We start from the raw sequence: 19,675 nt of genomic DNA, 5'->3' as shown, positions 1-19,675 counted from the left end.
GCTCCGCGCCGCTCCAACTCCCGCAGCTCCTTCTCGTGCCGCCGCTGCAGCTTCACGACGCCCTTTAGCTCCCGGAGCTCCTCCAGGCTGGCGGTCCGTGGCTCTGCAGAGGCCCGGATGAGGCACACCACCAGCCAGGCCGCCCTGCCCGTCCAACCCCCAAGGAGCCCCGGACCTGCCCCAGGCTCATCCCCGAGATCACTGGGCTCAGCAGGCCTTACCCGCAACTTCTTTCATAGCCTCTTCCCTGGCCCAGGCCCTGGCTGCTGCAAGAGCCATGGGCTGGGCTGGCAGGTGCTCCGGGGGGCCCCTTGGCTCCATTCGCCTCCCCCACCCCGCCCCTTGGGAGTCGCAGTATGTGCCCCCTGCCCCGCACTTTCCTGGCACTAAGGTTTCAGACACAGCCCTTCCTTCCCCAGGTGAAATTTTTTAAAGGGAAGTGTCTGTGGGTGCAGAGGTGGAGGTGCCTCCAATAGGTGTGCAGAACGAAGCTCATACCTGGTGACCCATTGCTCCTTGGGGCCAACGCACCATTGACCTGGCTGGCAACTGGACTCGCCAGTGGGAAGGGCTTCTGTGTAGGGAGAGCAGGTTAGGAAGGGGGCTTGACAGCCCTCTCTCCCCGAGCCTGGCACTCGGCCCTCCCCCCATCCTCTCCCACAAATAGGGCCGAGCTCTGGTGAGCCCCTGGCAGCAGTGCAGGCAACACAGACCTCAGGCAGCCCTCCTATGACCTCCTTGAGCTTCACAGACCTCTTGTCATGGGCATTGAAGAACTTGATGGGGTTGGCGAGGGCCACAGTGAGATCTGGGTGGGTGCACAGGACATTACAACATGGTGTATATGGAGATGTGCCTGGAAGCCTCCCCTGTCCTCACCCACTCCAGGATGCCCCATCTGGATCTCACCCCACTCTGGAGGCTGGCTGGATGGGAAGGAAGGGGGAACAGACACCCTGGGGCTCCTGGCATGCCATGGGCTCCTACCTGCCCAGGCACCAGGTACGTAGTCCTTCATCTCCAGGAAGACGAAGAGCGCAGGCATGGTGAGGGGCATGTTGCTCTCACTGTGTAGGCACAGGTGGTGGTACCCTGTCAGACAGGACGGGGTTGGCAGTGAGCCAGAGCCCATTCCTGCCAGTGCTGTGCACACACAGCCCAGGACCCAAGGGTCTAAGTCTGGCACTGCACCATCCTGGCTGTGTGACTTCAGCCAGTTACTTTAACTCTCTGAGACTTTCCTCATCTGTGAAGAGGGGATGAGTGTCTACTCATGTGGTTATTGTGAGAATGTATTATAAGCCCTTAGCACATTTTAAATGCCCATAAGTGTCAGCTACTTGAGAAACTGCCCCAGCCGTTTCAGAAAATTACAGCAATTCTGTTAGGTGGGCAGAGTTCCCACCTCTGTCAGGTTCCTGGAGAGGTACTGTTCCTGCCCTACTCCTTGAAATGTGAGGGCTTAGGTAAGGCCTCACTCCAGGCGCCCTCCCAGAAGCTGCCCCACCCTGTGCACAGGCTCCTGCTGCTGATCTTGGAACAGTGAAGAAGGACCCCGCTCCTTACCAGAATTTAGGGCATTGATGGGGATGATGCGGTGTCCAAGAAACTTGTTGCCTTCCTCCATCACAGCCACCCTGAGAGAGGCCAGCTCAGGCATCAAGATCTGGGGAGAGTTGGAGACATGACAGGCTGGGAGGGGAAAAGGGAGCCAAGCTGCCCTGCTCCCTGGCTCCAGAAGTATCAGCATCACTGTGAGAACATGGTGAGTGTCACCAGGTTTGGTGGGGACAGACCGACAGCACATTCTAGGCCATATACAAAGACATCCCCACAGCTCATGCCGTGGCTGGTTCCACACAGGGGAGGAGGGCGAGATGTGCAGCCCAGGGCTGAGGGGACCCGGTGCAGACAGCACTTGGCAGCTTTGCTAGTGGGTATCCAGTGGGGCAAAAGAGCCCCATGGGACCCTCAACCCTGAGTTCACATTTCTGCCTCTAATCCTCACACACACACACACACACACACACACACACACACACACACACACACACACTCTGCCTACCAAGGAAACTTCTGTAAACTTGGGTTTTGCACCAGGGTGAGGGGTGGAAAGAGGAGGAGGAAGAAGGTCAAGGAGCTGCCTTGTTTACTTCCTTTTGTCTGTAAGTAGAGGCCGAGAATAGACAGACTCTGCCCTGCCATGCCCTGGCCCCCACCTTCTCAAAGACAAAGGGCTCCTCCTTCCAGACAGGATTGATGGAATTGGTACTGGGTGACAGCTTAGTTCGGTAGCGCCTCTTGGGGTCCCCAGGAAGGCCAAACAGCTCCACTTCCACATAGGTGCGCACGCTGCGTTCTGACAGGAACTGCCCAGAGATCACCTGGGGGCGGAGGCCCAGGGACACCAGCATCAAATCCCCACCCAGGCCCTTCCCCAAGCATCTGGGGCCCCGGCTCTCTAGAGCTGAAGCGTTCGTTCTTGGGTGTTATGAAGAAGCTCATTCGGCTCTGGCCACGAGTAGAGGCTGTGTAGCCCACGGGTTACAGCTAAGCTCTGAGGACCAGGGTGCTTCTAGCATGAAGGGAAGAGGCGGGCCTCCCACCTCCCTCCCCAGTCAAAGAGGGAACAACGCCTTCCCCCAGGACCTGGGCCTCTGGCTGCCCCACTCTGCCCACTCTTCCTCCCCTCCCCCACCCCAGCCTCAGCCCTTCCCGTTGGTTTCCATGGGGACCAAGTGGCAGCCTCCAGTGCTGAGGAGGAGGCAGTTTCCAAGGCAACTTGCTACTGCAGGAACTGGCTGGGGCTGAAGTTTCCAGGATATCAGGGGAGGGGGTTGGGAGTTGAGTGAGGGGTGGGCTCCTGTGCCCTTCTACTCAGGACCTCAGCCTCCCGGCCACTTGTCTGTCCCAGGGCCTTGCCGTGATAGAAAGGGTGGTGGCCACCACCACGTCGATGCGGTCCACTGAGAAGGGGTTGAACTGCTTGTCCGGCCGGCGCATGAACTCGTGCTTGAGGAGGTAGCCGCTCTGCCCATTGAACTCAAACACTGCCATGTTCTGCTGCATGGGCAAGTCTGGAGGGACAAGGACACTCAGTGAGGAAGGCCCAGCTCTGTGGCTGTGCCCAGTCTCCATTTCCTCCATTCCCAGCATTTGCTGTCTGGTGAATGGGGAGGTTGGGTGGACCATGAGGATGAGGGCTTCTCCTATCCCAGTCTGGTTCCTTGGGGTGTCTCCTCTCTTAGGCAGGGTCCATAGCCTCGAGGCAGCAAGGAGCAAAGCCACAGCCAGGCCGAGCGCCTGTTGTGGGAGCTGGGGCAGCTGGGGCAGGTGGCCCACAGACACACCTGGGTGGAGCGGCCAGCCTGGCATCTTCACATCCGTCACGTATGCGCAGGCACACAGGCTAGTGCATTTCTACCCCCAAATTCTCACATACCCGGGCATGTTCCCAGAGTCTACACAAACAGCAGGACTCCCCAGGCTGTTCCAAAGACTCCTCAGGGATATAAAGGTAGGGGGCACAGGGACCAGGGAAGGATTCTTAGGGGCCTGGGAATGCCCTCACCCATCGTCTGGAAGTTGAGGGCAACCATCTGGCATCCAGCATTCCAGAACATCTGGGGCATGTAGTTGGAGGAGTCCATGCGGGTTCCCTTGGGGTAAATGCGGCTCATCTGGCGCTTGTTGTAGCTGTCCCAGAGTATAGGACCCTAGCCCAAGGCCGTCTGCACCAGGAGGACCTAACAGCTTACCGTGGGGGCCCTGTCCCCAGGCCCTCCTCTAGCTCCCCACCCCAGCCAGGGACCCTGGCCACGGAAGCCTCAAGGATACTCCACAAACTGCACCGAGGCCTTGGAGAGCAGGTCATATGCCTTGAGTTCTGTGAAGGACGAGATGACATAACTTCGGTTCTTTTCTATATAGGGGAGAAAGGGAGGGGAGGAGTCTTATCAGGCTGTCCCCTCCCTCAGTCTTGGCCTCGCCTTTGGGGCAGCTCCCTCTGGCCTATGGAGATGCCTCCAACCCAGCATTTCCACTGAGGCCTGAGGCTTAGGGACCAACCTCTGGGAGAAGGGTATGGATCACAGTGCCTGCTGGGGTGAGAGGTGTTCTCAGTGTGTAGGCACAGGGGTGGGGTGTGTGCCGTGGATGTGGAGAGTGAGGCCCACATGCCATAGATGGACACAGAGGGCATGGGGAACATGCCAGGCTGAGCCTAGGGGGTCAGTAACATGCTGTGCACACATGAAATGTGAACACGTGCTTTGATGTGCACAGGGAGTGAGGTGTGTAAGCTATGGCTGAACGCGTCTGGGGAGAGGGGCACATTAAGTGTAGTACATGTCATGAGTGTGCCCAGGTGGAGATGCAGGCTGTGGGTTCAGTGATGAGAAGTCGGTGCCACAGAAGTCCAGCTGTGCACAGGAGGAGACAGAAAGAGGTGCTCGTGTGCGCGACATGCACAGAGTGAGAGGAACGTACTGTGCTTGTGTCCAGAGAAGATAAAGGTAAACAGCCGGGGTGTGCACAAAAGGGGAAGAGTGTGACTGCGCAGTATGCTCTGGTGACTTTCTCCGCCTCCACTCCCTCTCAGGAAGTCTCATGTCCCAGGGCCAGGGCTTCTGGACTTGGGCCAGCCCACAGCACAGTTCAGCCCTGGGAATCACAGAGCCTGCAGGCAGCTGCAGGAGCCCCAGGCCATCCCAGCCAAGGTGGCCTGTCATAACGCCCAGCCTGTCACCGACACACTCCAGAGCATTCTGTTTGGTGCCAAGTTCCTCACTAGAGAAACTGGGAGCCACTGCCACTTAAGCAAGCCCTTTGCCTGACTCCCTGGCTGGGTATTTATAGGCAGGGCCCCAAGTCCAAGGAAGGGGGAGATCCCCCTTCCTCTTGCCCACCCGTCAAGCTGCTTGGTCTCGGAACAGGCTCCTCCTGAGGCTAGCCTGACCACCCGCCAACACCACTCATGCTAACTTACGAGCAGAGAACTCAAAGGAGATGAACTTGGTGGGCTGAATGTAATTGACTAGGCTGGACATCTCCTCATAAGCCGTCACTTCCAGGCCCGCTGTGCCCTAAGGAGGAGAGGGGAGGGCAAAGAAGAGAAGGACGGTGTAGAGCCCAGGAATGTGGCCCAAGGCCCCTACCCAGGGGCTCAGCAGTGAAGGATGACACAGGGGGGCCCAGGGCTACCCCCACACACCTCATCCGACTGCATCTTCTTAATCTCTTCTTCGTCCAGGTTTCCTGACTCCTCCTCCTCTTCCTCTTCCACCTCCTCGTCCTCCAGCTCAGTCCCTTCCTCGCCAGCCCACACTGCCACAGACAGCTCTGTCGGCACTGGCTCCTGCATGGCTCCTCCAGGTCCAGCCCCTCTCCTGTTCCAGCTTCTCCTAATACCCCCACCAGAGTCCTCCCCGACTCACCTGTGCCCTCACCTGCAGGGGCACTGCGTGGGCTGCTGCCCTCAGCCTCCCCCCCAGGATCCTTACTGGAGGAGGTGGGGCTGGAAAACTGGTTCTTCTTGTTCTTGATGAGGATCTTGCCCCTGAGATCCTCAGGGCTGGGCAGGGGGACACCTGGTTTCAGCTATGGAGTGGAGAGCAGGTCAGCACCATCTTCTCACCTTCATGGCATAGCCTGAGCTCCTTAATGCCAAGCATGCTCCCTTGGTGTCCACCACTCCTCTTGATCCACCTCTCACTACTGCTCCTCATCCCATTCTCACCGAGATAAATCCAGCTTATCCCTTGGAGTAAATGCGGCTCATCTGGCACTTGTTGTAGCTCTCCCTGAGTATAGGACCCTGGCCCAAGGCCATCTGCACCAGGAGGATCTAACAGGCTACTCTAGGAGCCCTGTCCATCACTTCCTCCAGGAAGCCTTTCCGGATCCCCCAAGACAAGATCAGAACTCCCCAGGTGCTCCCATAACAACCACTGAGTTGTAATGGCCTGGTTACTTGTCTGTCTCCTCACCAGAGGGTAATACACCTGAAGGCAGGGACTGTGTCTTTGTCACTAGCATACCCCGAAGCCCAGCACAGAGCCTGACACGTGGTAGGTGACAGGATCCCAGACTCACATCTAACCAAGTGAACCCTAGCATCCTTGGGAGTGTCTCCCTCCCTAACCTGGTCCTCACCCTGCCCCAGGTTCCCAGGCCCAAGGCCCAAATGTCCCACAGCAAAGCCCACTCACTGGGAAATTTTCCAGGGGCTCTGTGAGCAGCATATCCCCAAAGATCGTCCGGCAATACTCAGCCATCTTAGCCTGCTGGCGGGGTCTGCAGGGAGCAAAAGTGGGGGTGGGGTTCAGTCACTCAGCACCAACCCTATTATGCATCCTTTTGTGCCCTTGATGACCCAGATCAGGGGCCAGGAGGTCAGGGAGGGAGGGACTTGAGCAGGAGAACATGGGGCCTTAGGGAGATAATATTGAGACATGGGAGAAACTGCAGGCAACAGCTAGAGGCTGGGGCAGTTGCGGGGAGGACAGTTGCAGGCAAGAGACTGGGGACTGGGTGAGAATGTGGCTAAATGAGCCTGGATACGCACGAGTCCACATGGTTCTCAAACGACAGGATGATAGGATACGGGGAGGTCTTAAAGGCGCTTTCTGCAATAGCCTCAATTGCTTCCTGGAGGAGAAGGAGACTCCATGAACAGAAGGTCAGCATTCTGACTGCCTGTCCCATGATGGCACTTTTCCCTCCTGCCTAGTTTCAATACACACATATAACTGGATGGCCGCCATTGGCCCCCAATCCCCTCTGGTCCCCACTGGTCTGAGGCCTTCCAGCCATTCCTCCTCTCTAGCTTCAGCCCTCCAACCCCTCAAAGCTTCTGGCCCAGAGCCCTTCCTGTCACTACCACCTCTGTGCCCTGGGTCTCACTTTGAAGAAGATGTCTGTGGTCATGGTGAAGCCGTGGGTGATAATGGGCTCTTCGTCAGGGGGTTTCCCCTTCCAGCAATCTAGCTCCACGCAACGGCAGCCGGACAGCAGCACCTGGCGGTACATCTCAGCCGAGGAGAGGCCTGAGAACTGGCCGGCTGAGCCAGAGGATGGGGAAGAGGTGAGGGCATCACCCAAAGGCAGCCCAGCTCTCCCCCACCCCACTCCATCATGGTCTGATTTATTCTCAGGGCCAGCAGCATGTGGGCAACCCCCGTGGAGGATGCAGGGAACCCCTGTGAAAGCAGAGGTTGGCACTGAGGTTATCAGGGCCCACCTGTCAGGTAGGTGTTGTGGGACGAGTTGATGAAGTAATGATTGAGTGGCTGTGTCATGTCGTGGTGGAGCAGCAGCTTGTCCTGGGCCAGCACACTGTTCTCTGGCCCACAGAGAAACCAGACCATGCCCTCAGGTGACAACTGGCCTGGGGGACAGGAGATAGCTGTCAGGGCTGCAGCCCCGCTGCCAAGGCAGGACAGGACCACAGGGGACAAGGGGTTCCCTTAGTTCTCACCCCTCTGCACATTGATGCCACTGGGCTCATACTTGTCGATGAGGCCCTGCACCTGGTCAGGCCGTGCTGGCGGGAACAGCAGGGAGTTAAGCCGGGAGTCCCGCTGTTTCTGGTTGATGAATTTGGTCAGGTGCTCCTTCGTCATGTAGGGTTTGGCCTTAGCATGGCTGCAGGCCAGAGAGAAGAGCGCAGGTCCATATCCCTTGGGCCTAGAGGCTTAGACAACCCCCTTGTCCAGTGAAGCCTCCTGATTCCCAGCATGGCAGGTGGGAGGAGGGGATCGTTGGCCACCACCCTTTTCCCATGAAAAGCACAATCCAAGAAACTCACTAAGAAGTGAAGATCTCATCTATTTCTGGCCGAGGACAGAGGCTCATGAGGAAACTCTTGTAGACAGGTTCTGGGAAGTCCTCAGGATTGATGGCGTCATTCTAGGGGCATAGTCACCTTATTGCCCCTGCCCTCACCTTCTCAGAGCTAAGAACCACAAACTTGGCCTAGTCCTGGTCAAGGGGACCTGGTCAGAAGGTAGGCTCAAGGCAGACAGAACTTCAAGGACACCCAAGCACCCACTTCTCAAGGCCCTGGTTGCTGAGCAGAGAGCATGCTTAGCTGGTTTGCTCTGACCCTGATTTTGTACAGTGGCTATTCTATCAGCTGGGGCAGGATCAGAACTAAGAATGACCAGAATGAGGTAGAAAAGAGGTCAGAAGAAATGGTGCTGCTTGCCAGGGTCGTAGGCTGTCTTTTTTAAGTGGAGGACAAATATTCAAAAAGAAGCAATTTGCATACAAACATATATGCACCTAACGACAGAGCCCCATAATATAAGAAACAAAAACTGATAGAATTGAAAGGAGGACAATTCAACAATAATATTTGGAGACACCAAAAGCACGGGGACAAAGAAAGATAAATTAAACTTCATCAAAATTAAAAACTTTTGTGCTTCAAAGGCCACCATCAAGAAAGTGAAAAGGTAACCCACAGAATGGGATAAAATATTTGCAAAGCAGGTATCGGATAAGAGATAAGTCAACGAAAAGACAACCCAATTGAAAGATGAACATTGAATTTGAACAGGTATTTCTCCAAAGAAGATATATAAGTGACCAATCAACACACGAAAAGGTGCTCAATATCATTTGTTGTTAGAGAAATGCAAATCAAAACCACAATGAGATACCACTCCCACTAGGATGGCTGAAGTAAAAGATAACCACAAGTGTTAGTGGGATGTGACAAAACTAAAACCCCACACAGCACTTTGGGAGGCCAAGGAGGGTGGATCACCTGAGGTCAGGAGTTCAAGACCAGGCTGGCCAACATGGTGAAACCCCATCTCTACTAAAAATACAAAAATTAGCCCATCATGGTGGCACATGCTTGTAATCCCAGCTACTTAGGAGGCTGAGGCAGGAGAATCGCTTGAACCTGGGAGACAAAGGTTGCAGTGAGCCAAGATCGCACCACTGCACTCCACCCTTGGTAACAAAGTGAGACTCTGTCTCAAAAATAAATAAATAAATAAATAAAAATAAATCCCCACACAATGCTCTCACTTTAGAAAACAGTTGGGCGGTTTCTCAAAATGTTAAATATAGAGTGACCACATGACCCAACAATTCCCTCACTGAGTATATACCTGAGAGAGTTGAAAACATGTTCACACAAAATCATGTACACAAATATTCATAACCAAAAAGTATGAAAAACTCAAACATCTACCAACTGATAAACAGATGAACAAAATGTGGTATATCCATACAATGGAATATTATTAGGCCATAAAAAGGAATGAAGTACTCATGCATGCTACTACATGGACAAATCTTGAAAACATTATGACAAATGAATTATGACATTGAAGAGCACATATTTATGATTTCATTTACTTTACCACCAGAATAGGCAAATCTATAGAAATAGAAACAAATAGTACATTTGTGGTATTCATGGATTCTGCACCTTTGCATTCCTTCCCTTCCCGACAAAAAAACATTAAATGTCTTTCAGAATCACACTGGAAGGCCAACATCAGTCTTAGTTTGGAGCAGAGGGTCTGAGCAGGAGAGTCTAACTATATCTCCCCAGACCCATCCCTGCCTCTGGAGCTTCAGCTCCAAGCAAAGTTAGGTCAGTATCCTCTACTGAAACACAAGGAAAGCAGATAGATAAGGAGGACTTAGCCAAGGGAGGAGCTCAGGTGGCAGGAGAGAGGGAAGGTGGATGTGTGCTGACCACGGGTAAGTGGCGCTGGCTGTACGGGAGCCGCAGGAGCCCGTTCCTACCTCTCCCCAATGACACATTTGGATCCCTGTGACTGCATCAAGGAGTCACCAACTCCGCAGAGCTGTGGCTGTGGGGTGAAGGCTCGTCCTGGGATTCACGTGGGCAGGTGATCAATGGGGGTCTTAGTTTTGTTTATTTATAATGTTCCAAATTCTTACCAGGAGAAAATGCTCCATGGGGCACAGGTTGGGACCCACACAAGAGGACTGGCCAAGCAGGGACAGGGGCTGAGGTCCTTTCCTCTGGCCAAGCTTGAACCCTGGCTCAGGGCCGTATCAGCCCAGAGGGCTCCTTTTTGTAATTCACATAAGGTGCCTCATGGGGTGACCCTGCTTACAACTTGTAATTAAAATTTAATTACTTAACTAAAAAGACAAGAAAAAAATGCTTTTCTGTACAGAGCAGAAGTCTGCATCTTGGCAGCTTCCGCCTTTGGTTCAGTTCCTCTCCCCCGATACCCTGCAGACTCCCAGATCCCTGCAGGCTGCCGCCTGCCACCGCAGACCTTATCTCGCTCCTCCAGGCTGAAAATATTCACTCTCAGCTCCCATTCCCAACACTAGACTGGGAATGCACGCCGTTTCTGCTGCCTGCCCTGAACACAGTCCGCCAACCACGGTCCCAGCGCCCCCACCACCCAGGGTAGGGGATACAGACAAACCTGCTTGGAGCCCAGTGTCTCACCCCCTGGCCCTGGCTCCACCCCCGTGCCTAGTGTCAGTAACCAGCAGCTCCAGGGTTGATTGGTTCTCCAGGTTCTTGGCTGGGGCCGTGATGTCATCTCTGCTGCCCGACCCACCATTCCTGGCCAAGTTGCTTTCTGGTGGGGACAAGGATACTGGGGGATGGGGGGTGCGAATCCACTCACCTTGCCTTTAGGGAGGTGGCAGGCACTGAGAGCAGCTTCCACACGCTTGCGGTCAGCAGGAAACATCTGGAAAAAGCTAAAGGGGCAGAGAAAGGCACCAGGTAGGGAGAGGAGTCAGGACTAGAAAAGAAAGGCTTTGGGGAGCCCCTGGAAGCCTGGGGAGGGGTTGGGGGTCTCACTTCTTCACTGGAATCTTCCCTTCAGAGTTGAGCTGCATCTTGAGCTTCACGAGGCTGGGGGGCAGAAAGCAGCCCGTCAAGGCCCAGGGCTGGCACACTTAGCACCAGGGCTCAGGCCAGGCAGGGGGCGCTTACATCTTGTCCAGGAAGGTGCTGCGGGAGGCGTTGGCCGTCAGCGGATGCTTGACTAGGGCCAGTATGTCCTCAGCCCAGACCTGCAGGACCACAGAGAGCAGCAGTCAGGCTCCTGAGCACCCCCGCCCAGGCCTGTGTCTCTCAGGAAGTCCAGGCTATCCCAGGGGCCCAGACCCAGGCCCGGTGTTCCCTGGCACACCTTGCCCACATTCTCCTTGTAGGAGACGAAGTTGTGGAAGGTGAGGTCCACCATGTCCGGGCCAGACACCACGGTGAGCGTCTTCAGCAGGAAGCTGTTGTCAGGAAAGTCCATGTTGAAGACGTCCCGGAGCTTCTGGCTCTGCAGCACGTGGTGGCATGGTTAGGATGGAGGTATGCTCCCTCCCTGCCCAGTGTGGCTCTCTCTGGCCCTCCCCTCAGCCACCTGGGCTATGGCCCACTGGGCAGAATCCCATCCCCATCCCAGGAACCACAGGCCTTAGCATCTTCCTGTCCCTGACTCCAGCGGCTGGGATGGGAAGGAGAGGCCCTGAGGAAAAGGTTAGCCAAGGTGGCAGGCGGGCGGGGGGGCAGGCCTGGGAGTCCTGTGTGTGTTGGTTGCCACTTTTGTTTGAAGATGGATTCTTAGCTCCCAGTCTCAGAAAATCTGCTTCCCACCAATCCCTTCCTCCAATTTTCCTACCAGCATTAGACAAATATAGGCAAACTAGTCCAGGGGTGGGGGTGTAAGCCACCCCTCCCAGACAAGCTGGGGTGCTTTAGGGGCAGGAGCTGACCCCTCCTCCCAGATCCCTGCCATCTCAGCTCACTGTGCCCAGTTCTGAAGCTCAGAGCCCAGGCGAGCCCAGGAGCAGCCGTTCCCCTTCCTTGGCTTCCAGCCACGGTCCTTGCTGCCCAGCCCAGGAACCATTCCCCGTGCTCCAGAAGTCAGGCTTCCCACCCCCACAGGGACCCCCTGCCCTTGCCCCATGGAGCTAGTAGCTGTTCTTGAACCCGGGCTGCTACTGGACACACCTACCTTGGGCATCTTGGCAAACTTCCCAAAGCGAGTGTCCCGGATGCTGGTGATATCCAGAAACTCCATCTCCTGGGGGTAGGGGGGATCCCGGTGGGAGCAAAGAAAGGATGTGGGACAAAAAGTCCAGGTCAAGAATGAGCAACAGGGAGAAGGGAGTTTCCACGCCCTTCAAATCTTGGCCAACACCTCTCTCTAGATGCCAGGGCTGCCCAGGTCCACCTGGACCCCACCTTCCCTTCCTATGGCTCAGGTTCTCTCTATTCATGCAGATCCTCCTCCCTTCCCCTCTGTCCATTCCTCCCTGGCAGGGAGCTGAAGCCTGCAGTGTCTCCTCCACCATCCTGGACCCTCTTCGGCTTCCCCTTCCCGTCCTCCTGCCCAACAGCTGGGGCCTATCTCTCATCTCCCAGAGCCCCAAGTCAACCCACAGCCACAGGCAGAGCATCGGCCTTCAGCAGCAGTGCTTTTGCCTGTCTCTCTCTCTCTCCCCAAGGGATGCTAAGGATGGAACATTTGGGTAGCCACAGGTTGGAGTGACTGCATCCTCCTTTCCAGAGCAAACAGCCCCTACCCACAGGGGAGCCCCTGGAGCCATCCTTCCAGGCCATTCTGTACTCCCCATCATCCATGCCTCCACCTCAGTGCGGCCAGGAGGCTGCCTGACCTCAGTGGATAAGCGGGAGTCCAGGGCCATGGCACACAAGGGTTTTCTCACCTTGCTTTGATATGTCCAGTATAAGTAGTAGCCCTTAGGATCCACACGGAGGATAACTGGAGAGGCAATTGTAGTTTCCTGCAGAGAGAAGGAGCCAGCACTCTGTTCCGAGACCTCGGGCCAAGCCTCCCTGGTCCAGGCCAGGGGTTTCAGAGCTCATCATCTTCCCAGGAGGTGCCCATCCCAGAAATCTGAAGGCATTTTCTTTAGTTGTCTAGAGCTAAGCACCGGGAGGGACAGAGGATTTGGGGATGCCATTTCTGGAAGAGAAGAGTTTTCCCTTCTAAAGCCCAAATAGACTTTCTCCCTCTAGAACCTAAGGATCTTGGCACCTACCTCACCTCATAGAGGGAGACTCCCTACTGCCACCCAGGAGAGACTGACACAGCGAGAGCCAAGAGCCCAAACTCCTGCACCGGCATCTAAGGTCCTGCACAATCCAGATGCCACCTAACTTTCCATATGCCCCTTCTTCCCTCCATGAACACCTCCTACCCCATCCATTCAACTGTCCCATAAAGACACCAAGCCTTCCCACCTCCAGACCTAAGTGCCCAAATCTCCTCTGCTTGAAATAACTTCAAGGACAACCCGAGCCCCCCAGCTTCCAAAAACCCTTCCTGAAATGTGCTATAGTAACCAGGGAGATGTGGGTCACAGACCTAGAAGCCCACCTAGGAAATCACCAGGGACTCATGGACTCCAGGACAACAAGCCTGTGCTAGACCTTGAGCTTGGTGCTTGGTGCTTGGCGCTTGAATGTGGTATTTGCTGAATGAGTGAATGAATGAATGAATGAACTCACCTTCTAAAATCCTGTTCCACTCACTCACAGAGCACATAGGCTACCTTTTAGTTTAATGGTCTTTGTATGTGTGTATAGCAAGATATTAAAATTAAGGTTTCCAGCAAGGCACAATAGTTGCCACACACTAAAACAGACCAAATGCAGCATTTACAAAGTAAACGATCCAAAAAATGTTCTCAGATCAGGGGTGGTTAGAGTACAGGGGAAAGAGAAAATTTTTGTGGGGAAGCCAATTTTGAGAAATCTGTGTTGGGAGCTCCATTCTCTTACCTCCCCAAGGGAGAGCTGGAGTGTCTGATCCCCCACCTTAAGCCTAGTGAGGAGTTTCATCTCTACTTGGAGAGCTTTTGTGATCTATTATTATTATTATTATTATACTTTAAGTTCTGGGATACATGTGCAGAATGTGCAGGTTTGTTACATAGGTATACATGTGCCATGGTGATTTGCTGCTCCTGTCAACCTGTCGTCATCTAGGTTTTAAGCCCCGCATGCATTAGGTATTTGTCCTCATGCTCTCCCTTCCCTTGCCCCCAACCTCACAACAGGCCCCTGTGATCCTTGAAGTTGTAGGCATAACAGACAGAGGTCGGACTTCTGCCCAGGAGACCTAGTGGGCTACAGTGGGCTAACTGTGCGGGGCAGAGCGGGGGTGCTGGCCTGTCAGACGAGCCTGCACCCTTGGGACAGCAGATGCGTGGGTATTTGCTGGGGTCCGGGGTGGGCCCATGGGAGAGTGGGGGCAAAGGGCCTAAAGCCACAGGAAGCTGAAGGTAGTAACAAGGGGCTGAAGACATAGTTGTGAGTGACCTCTAAAATGGAAATGCTGGGGTGACTTCAAGCAAGAGATCCCCATTCAAAGGGGAGGGTCCCCCAAGAATCCTCAAAAATGTCCTCCAGAGAAAGAATAAGCTTTAAGCTTCTGCCAGCCTCAGAAAGCATGAGCCAATTTATGACAGCACCTATTTAAATAGAACTTGGTTGCCCCTTTCCCACCTCCCTCCCTACAGCTCATGCCTAGAGGGGCCTTGAGCAGGACCAGCAGGGAATCCCACCAAGGCCCTTTCCATGGGGCCTGCAGCCTACCTGAAGCCATTCCTCGAAGGAGGAGGGTAGAAGACATTAATGTAAATAAAGGCTGGAGTTTTCATTATAGCCAGTTTCTGACATCGGACTGGGTTTTGTGATGAAAAGTGACCACTGGACTGTGTTACCTGAGAGTAAATGTAATATTGTGTGGCCTTGCAGAGTTTCTTTCCATGGCCAGGAGAAGAGCTTCTCCTACCAAATATACTGGAAAGAGGCCATGGGGATGAAATAAAGTGGGGATTTGGTTACATCCTATGTATTCTGCCTACTCAACATGGCACAGCATACCCATGTCATCCACTAACTGTGCCGAAAGCAGCCTGAAAGCAGAGCCCTGTCTCACAGCAGCATGGGCCCTGTGGCTAGGCTTGGGACATTCTTGCTTGTGCAGGTCAGGCATCCAGGGAACATCCAATACCTTACCTTGGAGAGGGGAAGGGAACAGCCAGGTACACAGGTGCCAGCTTAGGAAGAAGGATAGTCTCCACTAGCCGCCAACCCGCCCCTCCACTGCCACCCTGTGACCCTCTGCCCAGTCAAGTTACACACACTGCCCAGAGGAACTGAGAGAGGCCACTTCGCTTTTCATTCGGAGCCACTTCCCTCGTTCCACAGGCTCCTGGGGCATGTCACCTCCATGCCACCACCACCATGCTACACCAACCCCACATCGCTCCTAGGGAAGCAGGAAGCTTCTCACCACAGGGCCTCAACCCGTAGTCTTGAGCAGTGAGATCCCCTAGCCCAGCCCCAAAGGGCCTAGACCCAGACCCTCTCATCCCACCTCCCTCCAAGCTAGCACCCCACCCAGCCTTCATTTCCCTTCCTGGGACCAGCCCAGCACTCTAACTCTCAGACTGGGCCAGCCCAGCAGCCTCCCCTCCCTGAAGGAGGATCTCCATATTGTTCTCCCCAGCCTAAGACAATCCCTGGCCTAAGGGAACATTTTCAGGGGCCAGGAGAACCAGAGGCTGGGAGCAGCCCCGTGTAGGAAGGAACAGACACAGCAGAGAGAGGGCTGCAGGGTGCAGCAGTGCCTTCCCCTTCCCTGCAGACATGCATCGGGGAGCAATGCTGAGTCCAGCAAGGGGTAGCAGAAGTCAAATCAGTTCCTCCCCTGGAAGCAGAAGCCTCTAGTTCTCACTTAGGTCCAGGGGCCTTTCGTGGCTGCCCCCACAGCAGCGCAGGGGAGAGCAAGGCTTCCCTGGACGGGATGATGCCCGATGGAGGGGTGAAGGAGCTGGGTCTAAGCGCCCTGCCAGAGCAAGGGCAAAGCATCTGTGCTGGGAGCAGGGACGAGCTCACCTCTCCTCCTGGCCTGCCTCTGCTCTGGGCTGTACTTTCCTCCTGTTCTCTTGGGGGTTTGAAGGAGAAGAGATGCAGACCCAAATAAACTACCTCTAGTGACCAACCAGGCAGCTCACCAACTTCTCACACCTAGACACCGAGGCTTAGCCCTGCAGCCGGGGACATACACCCTTAACCACAGGTTTGTTTATCCAGGCAGTGGTGTCAGCTGCCTGGCCAAACCACACAGGCGCCTGGGTCCTAGGAGACATAAACCAATCCTCCCGCCCCGGCAAAGCCCGCGAGCAGCCCGGCCCCCACGACCGAGTGCCCCAGAAGCCAAGGCCCCTGCCCCACTTACATCATCCCATTTGATGAAGCGCTCCCCTTGGCTCAGATAGGCCTTCACCCTGGGGGGCAGCAGCACAGGGTTGAGCAGAGACATGGTGCCAACTGTTCCTCTTTGGAGAGTCTGGGCAGACACAGGCGGGCAGAAGAAGGGCAGGAAGGAGGCCAGCCAGGAGGGGGAGCCAAGCTGGGCTCACGTGGCACCCGTCCCTGAGCTGCTCCAGAAATCTAGGTGCTCTTATAGCCCCTGGGGTGGCCCTGGTTGAGTGCAGGGCTGAGCTCTAGCCAGAGACCCATCTGCCTTGTAAATCACCCTCCTCCCACTCGCCCTGCCTGCCATGGGGGCCTGTGGTCACTGCTTCTGCCCAAGGAGGCAGAAGCAGGAAGCCCCCGCCTCTTCTGGAAGCCCCCGCCCCCACCCCCACCCTGTGCCTCTCAGCACTTCCTGCTCTGGGCTTCCTTCTCTGCGCTGCTCACAACGGACAGGTGGTCATGAGGCCCAGTCGCCTTGGAGCCAGGGCCTCTCAGTCCCTGCGGTGGTCCCCGGTCAGATTTGGCCCAGGAGGGCTGGAGAAGGACGACATGGAAATCGACTGGGGAGACTGCTGCCCAGGCCAGGACGGAGGAAAGGCGCAGGGAGCTTACTAGGAGAAAAGACGTCCTTGGGCAGGGGCCAGAGCATGGGGGTCTGACCCCAAAAGCTGGGACCACCGCAGAGGCAGGGGTCAGGTGGGGACAGGACCCAGCTGGAATGGAGTGTTTTGAATAAGCAAAGTTGGCTGAACACACGGCTCCTCTTTCTCAATGCTTCCTCTCCATGAAAATGAGGTGCACATGAGGCAAAGCAATCACCCCCTCACCCACCAGACTCCCACCTCTGGGCCTCTGGGACTGCCTGGGGCCCGGACCCCCACCGAGCAGCCCCTGCCCCTGCCTCCACCGCGCTGTCCTCCGGGTGCCCGCCTCTGCTCTGCACCCCGGCCTGCAGCGGGACTGGGGTGGAGGGATGGCTGCTCTGGTTGGCAAGGCTCAGCCCCAGCTGCTCAGGTGCGTGACCCACACTCTGCCCCAGGCCCAGGGGGTTCAGCACCAGCCCAGCTCAACCCAGCCCACTTCCTCTTGCCTAATCTGCTCCTTTTATCGCCCTTCTTAGCCCAACCGGGGAGGTAGGGAACTCTACCCATGACTTCCTTCCCCTCTGGGGCCTGGCTTTCTGCCCTGGGTTCCCCGCCATGGGGCTTTGCATATCCCCGACAACGGTGGAGACCCTCACCCAGGCCCTAGAATTGTCTCGGCTGGAGGTCTGGCCCAGGGCAGGATGGAGGGTGAGGGAGGACACTCTTCTTGGGGAATTAAGACAATAAACCGCCAAGTGGAGGCTGGAGCTAAGGGAATTCCCAGCACAGAAATAACCTGCAGAAGAGCAATTCTAGGGTCAGAGGGATGGAGCCAGAACAGGGCCTGACCAAGCCTCCTGGAAATGGTAACAACTTGGAGGACTCTTCCTCCTCCCTTTCCCCGACCCCTCAGAGTCATCTCTTCTCTCTCCCTCCCTCCAGTCCGGGGCCCCTCTGGGGACCACCTGGTAGCCCATGCTGTTCTGGGTCCCTCCCTGGGGTCAGGTTCCCTGGATGTCTGTTTGAATGGATTTTGCAAGGCAAATCCCTGTCCCTTCCCAAAGCCCCCGCACCTGTCACCTGCTGCTACCCTGGTCCCGGCACCGAAGTCCCTCCCTTTCATCTGTCCTGTAGCCATCAGCCCCCTCTCCACTTTGGGCCTGGAGAGACCCATCCATTCCTCCCCCTCAGCATGAGGAGGAAAGGGACAGGCTTCTCTCCTCATTGCAGGATTTCAGGGCTCCTCACTCTTCCTTTCCATCTCCAGCTCCAAATCCACAGAACAAAAAGCCTTGACTATCTTTACTCAGTGATGACACTGCCTTCACTGTTCTTGGGACCCCAGTTGTAGCTTCAGTGGGGGCCTGTACTCTCCCGCACACATCCTGACCTCCTGCAAAGCTAGCTCCAAAAATGCAGAAAATCCAGGCAGTCAGGAGAGCCAAAAATCTTCATCAAAGAGGGCTTTTTTCTTTTAAAAAATACATTTAGGTTGTAAAATGTGTGTTGACAAAGAAAAATGTTATGTAAATATTAGTAGAGAAAATCAGGGAAGTTACATGAATGCCCCATTTGGGAAATGTGGCCTTGGGCTCCTGGGCTGAGCTGGGTAGAGGGCACCCCCTGCAGTGGGCCAGTCTTACCCCCAGGGCGGGCAGTGGAAGGGCAAGGATGCCCCCTGCTGGGTGCACTCAAAGTATGCATGTCCTGGAAGTTGCTGGTGGGTCTGTCATTTGTGACCCACGGGAACACCTATGCCGGAGAGATTGGCAGGTGGGAGCCTTGGGCCATAGAACGTGGTAAGAACTTATATTCAATCAAGTGCTCCCTCCCACAAGGGGCATGCTTGTGACCTGGACCCCAGCACATATGTCCCAAGTTCATTTGTTCACTTGCCAGTGCTATGTGGGAACCCCATGCATTGGTTTCCCAGTTTGCTCATCAGAGAAGTTTAGTGGCAGAAGTTGAACTCAGACCTTCAGGTACCACAGCTACCAGCCAAATGAGAGAATCAGACTAGATCGGTTTCTTATCTGATGCCACGACTTTTGAAGCAGTCCTGCAAAGCTAGCAGCTCTCCTGACTGCCTGGATTTTCTGCATTTTTGGAGCTAGCTTTGCAGGAGGTCAGGATGTGTGCAGGGGTTTCAGGAGCATGGAACCCTGTTGTCCATCTTGGCCAAGGGCTGGCTGTCTTTTGGAGGGAGGATGGCTCTTCTGGTATCTGTTTCCCAGTCTGGCAAAGGGAGCCACACTCACTCTAGGAACCCAGCCACTTACTAGCTGGTTTATCTTGTGATACTTAACTTTCCTGGGCCTCAACCTTCTCACCTGTAAAATGGGGATAATAATGCCTCATGGGGATGTTGCAAGGATTAAATAATATAATGAATGGTACTTAATACAGTGCCTATGAAGAGTTCAATAATACTATCATTATCATTATGAGTTATCATTGTTATTTTATTATTACTTATTAGCAATAATGGCAGGAAAAATGGTAGGTTCTTATTCCTTCTTCCACAGTTCTTTCCACAAATGTCTTCACTGACTTTCCCTTTGGATTTTTCTTCCGGCAGTTCATGTGGATCAGGGGCTGGGCCCGCCTTTGCAGGGCAGACTGAGTTAGGGTTGCGCCTGACTGTGGACTTGAAGCGAGCTGTCCCCACGCAGCCTGAACTCATGAAGTGATGAGCACAAGGGCTCCGAGAATCCTGGGCAAGTGCCAGCCTCCCACCAGCTTCATGCCACCACAGCCCCCCAGCTGATAAGGCACAGAGGAGAGTGCTGAGCTGCCCAGCTGTACGTCCATCTGTGGCCCCAGCTCCAGCCACCCTCTGCGT

The 19,675-nt window shown here is 55.0% G+C and overlaps 1 protein-coding gene across 1 annotated transcript in view; it reads right to left on the bottom strand.

Annotated features, from left to right (window-relative positions):
• The window catches only part of PLCB2 (phospholipase C, beta 2), a 20,167-nt gene extending 3,550 nt beyond the window's left edge, over positions 1–16,617 (bottom strand). Inside the window, exons 1-26 of the mRNA XM_011989347.1 lie at positions 16,230–16,617; positions 12,685–12,762; positions 11,970–12,038; positions 11,151–11,291; positions 10,952–11,031; positions 10,817–10,870; positions 10,638–10,713; positions 7,808–7,908; positions 7,478–7,644; positions 7,241–7,387; positions 6,904–7,061; positions 6,566–6,648; positions 6,210–6,294; positions 5,436–5,598; positions 5,213–5,325; positions 4,988–5,084; positions 3,838–3,922; positions 3,572–3,696; positions 2,923–3,077; positions 2,220–2,384; positions 1,567–1,666; positions 988–1,092; positions 714–808; positions 499–574; positions 222–266; positions 3–103 (exon numbers count right to left, since the gene is read on the bottom strand). Coding sequence (XP_011844737.1) covers positions 3–103; positions 222–266; positions 499–574; positions 714–808; positions 988–1,092; positions 1,567–1,666; positions 2,220–2,384; positions 2,923–3,077; positions 3,572–3,696; positions 3,838–3,922; positions 4,988–5,084; positions 5,213–5,325; positions 5,436–5,598; positions 6,210–6,294; positions 6,566–6,648; positions 6,904–7,061; positions 7,241–7,387; positions 7,478–7,644; positions 7,808–7,908; positions 10,638–10,713; positions 10,817–10,870; positions 10,952–11,031; positions 11,151–11,291; positions 11,970–12,038; positions 12,685–12,762; positions 16,230–16,313 — 2,748 coding nt within the window. The 5' untranslated portion in view covers positions 16,314–16,617. The remainder of the gene's footprint in view (positions 1–2; positions 104–221; positions 267–498; positions 575–713; positions 809–987; positions 1,093–1,566; positions 1,667–2,219; positions 2,385–2,922; positions 3,078–3,571; positions 3,697–3,837; positions 3,923–4,987; positions 5,085–5,212; positions 5,326–5,435; positions 5,599–6,209; positions 6,295–6,565; positions 6,649–6,903; positions 7,062–7,240; positions 7,388–7,477; positions 7,645–7,807; positions 7,909–10,637; positions 10,714–10,816; positions 10,871–10,951; positions 11,032–11,150; positions 11,292–11,969; positions 12,039–12,684; positions 12,763–16,229) is intronic.
• Between the last annotated feature and the right edge of the window lie 3,058 nt (positions 16,618–19,675).

Source organism: Mandrillus leucophaeus, unplaced genomic scaffold, assembly GCF_000951045.1.
Source record: "Mandrillus leucophaeus isolate KB7577 unplaced genomic scaffold, Mleu.le_1.0 Scaffold35, whole genome shotgun sequence".
Taxonomy (NCBI): Eukaryota; Metazoa; Chordata; class Mammalia; order Primates; family Cercopithecidae; genus Mandrillus; species Mandrillus leucophaeus.
This window is presented reverse-complemented; position numbering and strand designations above follow the sequence as displayed.